The sequence below is a fragment of the Mixophyes fleayi genome, chromosome 4 (genome assembly GCF_038048845.1).
Source record: "Mixophyes fleayi isolate aMixFle1 chromosome 4, aMixFle1.hap1, whole genome shotgun sequence".
NCBI lineage: Eukaryota > Metazoa > Chordata > Amphibia > Anura > Limnodynastidae > Mixophyes > Mixophyes fleayi.
In genome coordinates, this window is record NC_134405.1 from 313,047,413 (window position 1) to 313,061,027 (window position 13,615).

The 13,615-nt window shown below is 41.5% G+C and overlaps 1 protein-coding gene across 2 annotated transcripts in view; it reads left to right on the forward strand.

The window, feature by feature from the left end:
- SYNPO (synaptopodin) overlaps positions 1 to 9,039 on the forward strand; it is a 97,246-nt gene extending 88,207 nt beyond the window's left edge. For both annotated transcript variants that reach the window (XM_075210064.1, XM_075210065.1), the window contains one exon: positions 3,012 to 9,039. In XM_075210064.1, coding sequence (XP_075066165.1) covers positions 3,012 to 3,548 — 537 coding nt within the window. In that variant the 3' untranslated portion in view covers positions 3,549 to 9,039. The remainder of the gene's footprint in view (positions 1 to 3,011) is intronic.
- The last annotated feature ends 4,576 nt before the right edge of the window (positions 9,040 to 13,615 follow it).

Below are 13,615 nucleotides of genomic sequence, written 5' to 3' on the forward strand. Positions count from 1 at the left end.
CAAAACCATGCTGCATTGGAGGGGAGGTAAATTTAAAATGTGGGATAAGTTTTATATTAGGGGTAGGGAATGTCCTAGATCAACTTTAAATTTCAGTGTAGAAATAAGCTATCAAGTATTTGTGTGTGCTACATGAAAAACAGCCACTATTTAAATTATGTGCAAAATAATAAACTCATTTGCATCCCTTGCATTGTAACATGGTTTGTCCCGAAGAACATTTACTCCTTTTTTGCCTTACTCTCCTTAATGACTCGGGCCCTATATGTTTATCTTTACCTATTAGTGAAAAAGGTCTCTCTAGCAACTCCTAGGGAATATATGGAAAAGGCCTGGCCAACCTGTGGCTGTCCAATTGTTGTGAAACTACAAGCCCCAGCATGCTTTGCCAGTAGACAGCCAGTCGATAGCTGACAAAGCATGCTGGAACGTGTAGTTTCACAACACCTGGAGAGCCACAGGTTGGCCAGGCCTGGAATAGGACATTTAGAGGTCTGAATCTACTGCAAGCTGAACATTAAACAGAAAGTCATTTCTGAACATTAAACTTAATTTGATATTTGACAACACTGTTTAACATCATTGTCATTAATATTCTGCATTACAACTCCTCTTATGAAGATGGCTAAGAAGTAATAATCATGCACATCCTGTATCAGCTGATATAGTTTTTGTACCATACAACTGAGCACTGCGACTGCATATTTATGTTTAGGAGACACTCGTGGTCATAATGATTGTGGGCACTGCTGGATGCAATGTGTTTGGGCACATCTGGGCATTACTATGTAGCCACTTGTGGGCATAATGTGCACAGGTAATGTTGGCAATAAAGTATATAGTTAGTGGTGTAGCAAGATGCCATGGTGCCCTTCTATGACTGCTGGTACAGATCTGCACGTGCCGAGTTCACTTGCCTACTCTCCCAGAATGTCCGAGAGACTTGTGAATTTCGGGGAGTTCGCCTGGGAGTAAATTACCCTACCGGATCAGCAAATTGCGGAGCCATGATGCGATTTGCGGTGAAACGCGTCATTGGGGCACCGCCCCTGGCTGCACGATGGTGTGAATCACAGCATTGCTCAGTTCTACGCGAATCGTTATTGCAGTAGGCACTGCAACATTCTCTCTTGCAGCTTCAGCTTCAGTATATACTTCTATACATGTAAATCTGATATTCACAAATATTCCAAGTACAATCCACATGATAGGTCATTGGCCCTGCCCTCATTCCTCATTATTGTTACAACTGTCTTATTAGACTGACATTCATTCAGTGACGTATTAATGTGGACTAGCAGGCAACAGAGTACATAGCAGTATGATGGAGTCTAATTGATAGGGCGGTGCTGTTGATGACATCTTATTATACGCACATCTCATTTATTTATATATAACACTCCCTGAATCGGCAACACAATGGAAAAGAGGGTGTAGGAAACAATTGTACATTTGCCATAGTGTCAATCTGTAGTGCACGATTACAGCATTATATCATCACAGTCCTTGAGGGTGTGCACGTGCACGTACTGATCTCTAGCTGCTGAAAAATGCAATTGTCTGTCTGTAAATAGAACTGACATAACTGAAAGTCCTCCACCCAGACACCTGTATGTCACTGGAACCTGGCAGAGATGACTTGTATGAATGTTGTAGTTTAATTTCAGTTACTACCACAGACTATCTAGCTACAGAAGTTGCCTACTGACCCGTAATGTCCGGAAGACTTACGATTTAGGGGGAGACTTCCCTTACTCCCAAGTCAGCAGGTAATTCTACTGCAACGGTGCATACCTGCTAGCAAGGTGGGCAGGGAACTTGCCATGATTATGCAAATCACACCATCAGGCAACGCCCACCTTGGCCAGGTGAGTGATGACACAACTAGGGCCGCCTCTTCTTTACATACCTTCCCTCCGCGTTGAAAGTCAATAAGTATGTAGAATGCGATTAACTATCGCTTAACTAAACGACAAGTCGTTGAGAAATGCTACAGAGGCAACAACTGGAGCCCCACAATGTAGGGACATTTATTCCAGCAATAAAAACAGTAAAAAATATTAAGTTTCGTGTAAAATATTATCTACATAAACTAAATAGTTTATTAATTTATTTCTTAAAGTAATGTGTAAATATAAAAGTGCCTTCACCTACGCCCCTGCTTCTTCCTGCTCTATTGTCAGCTTGTAACACATGTTACAAATGGCTGCTGATATGTTTATTACAGATAGGTGTCTGTTTCTTTTATTACATTTATTGATTGTACTTATTATTCAGATTAAGGGCAGTGTGCTTCCCTTTTAAAGATTAGAGGGCTGCCCATCTTGTTGTCTATCACTGTTGTAAGGAAACATATAAATGCTGTATGGGTTATAATATCTGCCATTATTATGACATTTTTACTCATGTATTTACATCACAACCCAAAAGATTTAAAGCACTTACTCCATACCTGCCAACTCTCCCGGAATATCCAGGAGACTAACGAAATTCGGGTCGGTCTCACGGACTCATGGCAAGTCTCCTGCATCCGGCAACTGCCTAGCCTAAATTCCGCGATTTGCGGTGAATCGCGTCATTTTGACGGACATGCCGTTTTGTTGCGGGCGGCGGGGCCAAAATGATGCGTTTGAACGTGCCCCACCCCCTAGTCACGCCCCTCTGCCGGACTACACTTGTCGAAAGTTGGCAAGTATGACTTACTCTGCTCTAGTGCCTTGTATTTTAATATTTTAGCATCTGGAGGAGCGAGTGTTTTATTGTGAGTAGTATTGATAGTATTAAACACAGCTTAATATGATTAAATCACTTGTTCCAGACTATGAATGTGTCATTTTTAATTAAAAAAGAATAGTTTGTCTTGTTATAAACATTCACGTCAGTAATCAGAGATCAGAAAGGTCATCTATTATAATTGAACATTTCAGAAAATGTAACTTTTATATTCATTGGGAACCATTAAAACCATTCTAAATAAACATCAATATATTATTATTTTTGTTTGTCAACAGAAATTTAGAGAATTTGTGCCAGGAAACTCAAGCAACAGACCCTCTCTACATCGAGGATCATCGGAAGGATGGGGAAGCTCATCGGTTTCCTTGTCGGGTTATGATGAAGGTTCGGTAATTCTAAGTCCTCCACCCACCCGTTCCATGTCTCCAGCTTGGAGTGAAAGGTCCCAATCCCCTTCTCCTTTAAGAATTGAGAATGACCAGAAAGGCGGGAATAATCTGAAAGCTCTTATTGCCCGTAATATCATCAATGCAGCAAAGCGCAAGAGCTCCTCACCATGGGGAGGTACAGGTCTTCAGTCCCCTACTCTTATTAACACACCATGGAGTCCCACTATGCGCAATGGATCTTCTCTGCCAGCTACACCAAGAGGAAGAAGGTCTCCAACAGGTTCCGACATTTCTCTAGAGTCTGAAGATTCTGGGGCAAAATCTCCAGGATTCCGTAGTTATCCATTCTCCCCTAGGGGTTGGTACGGGGGCATCAGGCAGAAGAGAGATAGTCTACCCTCACCTTTCACTTACACACCATAAATAATTCTGTCCACCATGAGTGCTGGTCTACACCAACTCAGTCCAGTGGATCCAGTGAGCTCAAGACGTCCGATACTGCCAAATATTTGCAAATAAATGTAAAAATTAAAAATACTAAATTCAAACAGATCAGTTCCGACTTCACTGATTAAAGCGCAGAAGAAGCCTAGGAAACCACTGAAAATTAAATAATTCCCCAATAAGTAAAATGAATGTCCTTGTAAAGAATGTGGACTATTTTAAACAATTTTGGTAAAATGTTGTAAATTTTATGAAATTTCCTTGAAATCAGCATCCATTATTTTTTTACAATAATTTTTTCTAATCCAGCGGTAGCAATTTTTTTTATAAGCAACCTATAGCGAAGACTGAATGAAAGAAAAAGAATATGACTTAGATAATCAAAATTATTTAGCTGTCACTGTGAGGTTTGGAATATAAAAAAAAATAATTATGGGAACAATTATGTAATAGAAAAAAGCAGCAATGCTGTATTTTTTTTTTTATATAAACATTGAACGCTTCCCAAGATCACCTATGTAAACTTTTGTGCAAATCCAACCACAAGATGCCTCAATGCTCCACTGATTTGCCTGGGATGCCTATCAAACTGTTCGGAAGGATTGTTTTGCCCATGAATGATGAGAACTGTTTTTCATTCAGAATCTGATAACAGGAGTATCTATCTGGGTGTGGGTGTAATAGACCTGAGATTGGGGGCTCGTCCCCATCCTGGCTTTGCACTGATAAACCTCACAGTATTTTACGCATAGGCTTTTGACACTGCACATTTATCAATGCACTATAAATGCTTTTAACTTTCCACTGCACTGAAAGTGTACAGGGCCTCAAGACACGAACGGTAAAAAGTACTGTTGAAATGTTTCTTCGGCAAGAATGAGGGACGTTAGAAGCAAAATGCCAAAGAAAAATAGTTTGTTTTTGTGAAAGTGAAGGTACTGACTCAAGGGTAAGGCAACTGATCAGCTCCTTGCATGACCGTGTAAGGCTTGTGATGGATGTGGTTGAGAAACGCGTAGAGTGAAACATTCTGCTTAAAGGACCACAAAACCTAAAATATATATTGAGCCAATATAAAAAAGGCATCTTGTAATATTCACAAATGTAAGTGTAAACATTTCTGGACTGTGATAGAAGTTACCACCTAGGAAACATTTTTTTCAAGGTGACCACTCGCCCGACCCCCAGGGACTGATACATGCAGTCGGTTTTCTTTCTATAATACAGAAAAGTCGCAAGGAAGGAGAACCACATCATCAAAAGAAAGCTGCTGTCACCCATGGGGGACACCCCTTCACTGCCACAGTGAAATCCAAACGTATACACCAGGCAGTGCGGTAGAGACAAGAATACACTTCCAATAGCTCAAGCATGTTAACCATCATCCAAAGGTAATAAAATACAAATTGCCCTTACACAATTCAGCATGCAGTGAGTTAACCCTTTTTGTGTTCTCCTGCTACGCGTTTCACATATATTTTACTTCATCCGGCCACTAGAGGGCACTGTCACTGACCTTAGCAGCTCAGAGCTTGGCAAATCTCCTTATGGGATTTGGGGAATTTTTCCATATATGGTCCAAAAATCATTTTAGCACTTATATTTGTAAATGGAAAATATATATTGTTGATCTCATTTTATCTGGACCGGTACCATGATAGACCTGGAAAATGTAATCCATTATTTGAATGATAATAATGATCACTTAATCTTCACCCATACAGTGAGTCTTGAATCTATGTTAGATCTATATATTAGACCTGTGTGTTTCCATTTAACTTTTCATACATTTATCAAGAAGCTGGACACAAACAAGTATCTAAGTGCATTAAATACTCTTGGCTTAGATGGTTTCCTAAAAGCAGAATCTGATGAAATAAGCGTCACTACGCATTTGTGTCAATCAGCCACACCCCACATATACTACGAGAGCGGGGGCCACATGGTGGAACGGCACCTGCCAACGCCTGTGCTTGCCACCGACCCTGCCTTTGAATAAATGGTGAACACACTTACTCAGTTGGAAGTCTTTTCTTACCTTTCTTATTTAAATGGCTGCGTAGTGGGTGTGTGCGTGAGAGGACCAATCAGTGATAGGCTGTTTCCTCTCACACACCACTGGTTTATGGCTGGTGATGCATGCAACCAATTGTCACGTGGCTCAATCTAAGGGGAGGGGCCAGTTTAGGAATAATCTGCTATGTGGTAATGCAATGTTAGGATTATATCTAACCCTGTTATGTACAAGCTACTGTTCTCTGCTATCAGCCATTTCAACGCCAGAAAACTTATTTTTAGTATTAAATTGCCTTCAGTAGGTTTCCTGACAGAAAGGCCGGTTTGCAGATAAAAATACTTCCCTCGCCATCACAGCTATTCATGAAATGTGTGTTTTCTATATTTGTGAATGTTACCAGCAGCTACATACCTACATAAGGCAACTTGCACTTTAGTTTCAGTGGTCCTTTAACCTTATTCAAAATCTAGATCGTGTACGTAGATAGAGGACGGCAAAATTCCTGTAAGATGAAAGACTTGTGGAACATGATATAGGCAGGATTATACTGATGTTCTGAGAAGCGGTTTAATGCACCGCTCCAGTTTCTGACCACCCTGAATCATAAGTAATGTGATTGTTAATAAAGTGTTTCAGCAGATTGTGAAGTACGTGTAAGTAATGCTGCCACAGACTAACCCATCGGTGTAAAGCAAGATTAAATGATGCTCAACATCAATTGTATACTATAATATGATAAAAAATAAAGTAGATTGAATTAAAGAAGGTTCAGATGGTTGAGAGTTGTGGAACTGTTAATCCAAACGAAAGTCAGGACATGTACATAATGTGCACTTCTAACGGGAATAAGGCGTGCTATGTATATTGTATTTTATGCAGCACACACAATAAAATGAATATTGAGAATCACATACAAGACAAGTGGTCATGTGCTGTTGAACATGCACATAACATGCATAGATACTGAAAATTACATGCAACCCGAGACAAACAGTATTGTTCAGCTGTCCGGACGTACAGAACACATTGGACCTGATTCATTAAGGAAAGGAAAGCAAAAAAAAATGAGTAACTTTGCACCTTGGCAAAACCATGTTGCATTGGAGGGGGAGGTCAATTTAAAATGTGTGGACAGATTGATAGTTGGGGTAGAGCATGTCCTAGATCAAGTTTAAATTTCAGTGTAGAAATAAAGTATTTTTGTGCTACATAAAACTTATTTAACTTATGTGCAAAATAATAAACTAATTTGCACCCTTTGCATTGTAACATGGTTTTGTCCAGGAGAAAACGTACTCATTTTTTGTGCCTTACTTTCCTTAATGAATCAGGCCGTTAACTGCACATAGAACACAATACTGGAAATTGCATATAAATAAGAAAGTCTCAAGTTATATACACATGAGGATTCCAATCAGATACAGTACTAAGAGCTGCATAGGCAATAAAACTACTGTGTAGTTTATTCAGAACTAAAGAAAAGTATACAGCATGGACTACTGCAATCTATTATAATGAGGAGATAGGAAAACTTCAGCGGTCCAAGTTTTGAAGAATATTCAGCCAGTAGGAGCGACAATGGTTGCCATGATGTCTCTTGTAATATTAATATTATTACAGTCAGTTGTCACAACATGGAGTGGATGAGACAGAGCGGAAGTGTGTTCAGAGCTCATAGGCCAGACAGGAAAGGGTTTATATAGCAGATACTGTATTTCCCTAACATGTGTACACCGGGTCTAGCTGTGCTGTGATTGGTCATTGGCTGTTGGACAGTTACAGGTGCTGATGTTTAGCTGTGATGTAAGTTCTACATTCTATTCTTAGCCCTGTGACCTTTAAAGGGTGAGCTAAGCATGCAGAGCGCCCGTGTTATAGATATTAAGACGACGTGCATTACTGTATCTGAAAAAAACATCTATTTGGGTCTGGACACTGCAGCTTTCAAAGAAAGGAAATGGAGTCGCTTCAGTTAACTGATGCCAAACATATATCAGCACTTAGCTAAAGTAGACACAAACCGTGGTGCTAAGTTGTACGTTTGTTATGACTGCCATCAGGAATAGGTGACACAATTTTTTTTTGACTATAACTCTTATCTGTCGAAATGGTAATGATGGGAATTAAACAACAGCTGGTGTGCCAAATTTTATCTCTGTCTATTTATTTTCAGTTGAAAGTAAGTTATTACTCTTAACGCTTTAGGTATGGCTTTGTCTGGTGTGGGCCAGAGACTTCTAACCCCCAGGGGGATGTGGTACCCACCAGCATGACATGGCCACGCCCCCTGTAGCATGACCACGCCCCTTGCTCGTGCGCACAAACGTCCAAAGTGGAGGCAGCCATTTTGTGGGTTAAACCAATATTCATGAGAAAGGAACTGACTAGGAACCAGTGACCTTATTAAAAAACTTCAGAGTTTTGGTGTAGTCCACAAAATGGCTGCCTCTACTGTATTTTTTTTTTTTTAGAGGACAGATTCACATTAGTCACAGCCCACTGCTCATTGGCTCTCAGTTTGTTGTATGTTGAGTATGTATTAACTCATACAGACTTTTGACAAAATATTATTTCTGACTTAAATAATATCACAATGTCCTATATAAGCTCACATCTTTGTAGGTTACTTAATCCATTACAAAAGAATGGCAGCGTGAAGCTGTGCAGCGAGTATTAAACTAATCTACAAACTGATTTTTTTTTATGTTGTACATCACCACAATGCATGCCTGTCAATTTATAGATAGATTGCAGGTTTGATGGGAGAAAATAAGCAGTGAGAATAGAGATAGAAGGCATAGCACCCTCTGCTGGAGAAAGATAGTAATTAAAAAAATTGCTTCTTTAAAACAATATGTTGTGATGTTTATTTTTATGCAAAGTAAAACAGAGTCTTGTGGAAATAAAAGAGCTCTGGAGTATCCTTACTCATAGGTGTGCAATCTGTGGGTTGAAATGTCAATCGTGGTTCCATAATTAGATTTTTGGTTACCTGTCAAATATGCAATAAATCCTATTGGGGTTATGGGGTTATAGCACAGAAGGTTCCAGAACAACCGCACACTGATACTTGCTGTCCCGGCTAAAAGATGTTATACTGTGAGAGTTGGTGTTGGGAGAATGTAACACCAGAACTAGTATTGGATTTACAAGTGAGGTTGAGCATCATTTAAAAATGTCAAAACTAAACAAAACAGAATCTGCCAAAGTTCAATAAACTGCCGCATGAAAAGCACAACAATACATTATTTTTCTATGTATGCAAAAGAGGAAACTAAAGTTTGTATTTATGTACTGAATGGCCCTATAGTACATTTTGGGCCTGGTCTCTTGTCCTCTTTCTGTCCTAAGAAATAGCTTGGTATATTTAACTAGATGTGATGTATGTGCTTGCATTGCCGTGTTTACCCTGTATAGCCAGCTCCAAAATAAACAACATTATTTCATGCTTCACCTGCTGTTTGTGTTGAGGTCACAATTTCTCCAAACTAGCGTCCATCACTTGCACCCGGGATTGTGGCTCCACAAGTGAGCTGTCAGTGATTGGCTGCAGACAGATCCAGGTAATATAACTGGGCATCAGTCATTAGAGGAACACAATCACCTTGCAGACCTGACATCTTCACTTAGTGTGACTTGTGCATATCAAGACAGAGCTGAGTTACTTAGTGTGCATGAGATGACAACAGAAAAAGGAAATATTGTGTACATCAGGCCCAGTTGTCTAACATATAGACCAACCTCCATCACATACAGTACATCCGCCTGCCTAATATAAAGGGAGAGATTCATTAAGGAACGAGGTGCGCCGATCATGTTAGGATGCGCACATTTCCGCCCATTATGGTAAGGAATCTCCGCTAATTTTTCTACGCACCTCAATATTGAGACGTGTCTCCATGGACTATTCTGGAGACACATGGTGCTGAATTGAAGCATCTTCATTGAGGCTTAGGGCCTGATTTACAGGTAGGCGTAAGTCTATTTGCACCATATCAAAATGCCACTTTGCTTCAAATTTATTGCATTTTCGGTTACCTATCCTATACTTGTGTACTTACCTTGGAAAAACAGGTCAGGGTGTAGTTCACTTGTATGTTCAGTACAGTAAGGGTGTGTAGATTCAAGTCAACTTCACCCTTCCGTTATTTGCTTGCTTCTACCACACTATATATCCCCATCCTGCCACCATATTATTTTCCTATTATGCTACCATATAGTAATACAAAGCCGCAAGGATGCCGCTGCTCTTTAACACAATGTTTGCTTTACTTAGAAGTAACGTAAGCTCTGTCATAGGTCACAGAGATAAGGTAACCAATCATCATCATCATCATCAGTTACTTATATAGCGCCACTAATTCTGCAGCACACTTCTGCCTCACAGCACTGGGGTCATGAGTTCAATTCCCGACCATGGCCTCATCTGTGAGGAGTTTGTATGTTCTCCCTGTGTTTGCATGGGTTTCCTCCAGGTGCTCCAGTTTCCTCCCACACTCCAAAAACATACTGGTAGGTGAATTGGCTGCTATCAAAATTGACCCTAGTGTGTGTGTGTGTGAATGTTAGGGAATTTAGACTGTAAGCTCCAATGGGGCAGGGACTGATGTGAGTTAGTTCTCTGTGCAGCGCTGCGGAATCAATGGCGCTATATAAATAAATTGTGATGCTGAAGATCATCCACTAGGCAACCAACCTAAGCTCTCTCCTAGCTTTCAAAACCAGTATGTTGCCTAGGACTCCATAGGGTCTTATTCTGGTTTTGGTTAACGTACCAGTAGATATAAATGCAATATATTTTTATTCAAAGCCTTCCTGGCTGAGCCCTGCAGGAGAAACATAACAGCCTTCCCCATATTCTTCTCTAACCATGCAAGTTCACACTCACCCAGCTGACATTGTCCACACAGCTACATTGTGTCCCCTTCTTACAGTCAGTGGCGGATCCAGGGGGGGGGGGGGGCGATCGGGGCGATCGCCCCCCCCCCTAGCAGGGGCTTGCTGCCGACAGCTGCACACTGTGCAGGTCCGTTCAGCAGTGATAGTGTGCTGCCCGGCTGCTCTGGTTGTGTTTTAAACACAATCAGAGCAGCGGGACAGCACACTGTCACTGCTGAACGGACCTGCACATACTGTGCAGCCGCCGGCAGCCTTAGAACACAGAAAGGGGGCGGGGCCTAAATCCCCCCCCCCCCCTAAAATCGCCCCGGGTAGGGCAAATGTCTGGGTCCGCCCCTGCTTACAGTCTATAGACCAGAGGGTGATATAAAGTGATATAATGGCAGCATCATGAAGCGTGATGTAGGAAAGGAGATTTATATAAGAATATTTGACATGCTATACTTACTAGTCCTTTACATGACAATCACAGCTGGAAGGGCCATAGAGAATGTCAATCTCTGATCTCAGAAATACAGGTGCTGGAGGGATGATGCATGAGATGATCATTGTGGCAACTGTGCTTTTAATATTTTAGTTACACTATAAAGTAAGCACTAATAAATATATTGTACTATTTATTTTAAGTTATTGCTAATATATGTCTGGTTTGGACACTCTCAATCAAAGCATGGTCTGCACTGGTCACAGAACGTTTGTAAGATTTTTATAAGTACACTTATTTTTCCATTACTTTGACTTAAAATATAACGTTATCTAAGTTTAAATCGTAGTCTCCAGGTTTTAAATCTTTATTGAACACTTTGATGGAGTGTTCGCTGAGGGTAATTTAGCATCACTGCTCAAATGTTCACATCCGCACTAAACCCAAAGTAACCAATCAGCAATTAACTTTGTGCAAGTTAGAAAATTATCACCATCATTGCGCCAATTATTCTGCAGAGAACGCATTCACATCAGTCCCTACCCCAATAGAGCTTACAATCTAAATTCCCTAACATACACACAGACTAGTGTCAATTTGATAGAAGCCAATTAACCTATTAGTATGTTTTGGGATTGTGGGAGGAAACAGGGGGAGAACATACAAACTCCACACAGATAAGGCCATGGTCAGGAATTGAACACTTGACCCCAGTGCAGACTGGGGGCCTTTTCTGAACATGCGCCATTTACGCAGTGCGCCCGTGCGCATGCGCCGTTTCTCAGAGCAGGTCTCCATGCCTTTTTGGGACCAGAGCATTGCCAGGCCTCCCTCACCTCTGGGCCTCATCGCCACCGCACACATTTAAATTTTTCCATTTTCTCCAAACATACTGCTCGATTTAGCTTCATTTATGTCTAAAGTTATCCATTAGAGTGAGGGGACATAAGGAGTTTCTTTATTACAGATATTTTTGTCATATTGGGGAAAATTCTCCTAGAAATGTGCTTTCCCCGTACAAAGCAGACGTGTAGTAGATATGCCATAAAAAATATAGACCAATGACGATGGCTTTATCACCACTGAAGAAGTGGATAGAACAAGTCCTTTTACAGGGAGTGAAACTTGCAACTAATAAACAGATCTTGTCCCCATATATATGATCTGTTGAACTGTTCAATCCTTAAATACCATTTTAATAATCTCTGCCTGCAAAACAATATTACATTTTTTGTGCAGGTGCACAATTTGATGCCTAATCTGCACTCTAATCCGTACTTTCAAAGAATACTACTCACTTGGGAAGATGCAAAATGCCATTTACAATTGCAAAATCCATAAGGGCTGCATAAAATTGGGAACATTTGTGGATATAAATGTGCAAAAGGCACTTAAACAAAATCAATTTCTATCACCAACTCTATGATCAGCACGGATTGTTGCACCTGCCCTCCAGCAGCCACCAGATGAGGCTCCTGACAGGTGTACAGGTGTATATGCGACTGTGTCCAGGTCTAAATCGGTCCCATTTATGTGAACAAACCTTTACTGTAATCAGCCTACACTGACCCACAACTTCCCTCCCCCTTCCTGCCTCTCTCAGCACAATGTGGACTACAATATGTGCTCTGCATTGTACTATGGGAGCTGATTTATTAAAGGGTAAAAAAAATTAAGTAAATAAACTAAAGGGTTGGCCGTCAAATATGTGTCCATTTCCAACATTCGGCAGCTTCCTGCAGAACACTGCGACACAAATATAATCTGCCACCAACTGAAGCTAGAGCCACCAACAAGGAGGAATTCAATCCTTTATATGCCTCAGCAGCCAGAGCACTGCAAGCTGAGATAGGGGCAGATGGACGTGTTACCTTAGTCCTGCAGACCGGGGAATCCTTTTTGCTTTATGTAACCTAAGTAACCTTCTGAAATAGTAACAAGTGAAGTGAGTTCAGACGCTGTCAGTCAGAGTCAAGTTGCACCACTGATTATACTACTGGAAAAGCAGCTGACTGAGGTAAGGACAGGGCCGGATTAACCATAGGGCTAACTGGGCTACAGCCCAGGGGCCTATGGCATCCAGGGGGCCCTTGAAAGTGCTCAGCACCAGTATTGATCGGTCAGGGGCGGGGGCGCCCCCAGCCCAATCAGTGCTGCTGAGCACTTTCACTGCAGTACTTCCCCGGCGCGCTGTATTCTCCTTACTGAGGAGATCTCATGAGTCTCACTCTCACGAGATCTCCTCAGTAAAGAGCGTACAGCACGCCGGAGAAGGAGGTAAGTGCTGGGGATGTGGGGGCAGCTCGGATCACGGGGGGGGGGGGGGGGCGGGGGGCCTCACGGGGGAATGGAGGCCCCCTTAGCCCAGGGTCCTCCATTCCCTTAATCCGGCCCTGAGTAAGGATGATGAGCAAACTGAGGGAGATGCCCTTTCTTATCTTGAGTCCTAATCCATAGTCAAAAATACACAATAATTTATTTTGTGGGGACTATTTAGCTGGTGTTGCTCTTTTCGTCTGTTTCACTTATGTCCAGTGCCTTTTTCTTGTACTATCATCAGGGGCGGGGGGCAGATGTCCCCCGGGCCGGACCCAAAAACACTATTTTGGGCCGCCCTAGCTTCACTTACTCGGTGGCTGACCCCTTCTCCGGGACCAGCCACCTTCTAACTGGCTGCTGCTTAAAGCCTATCCTCCCTTCTGTTGT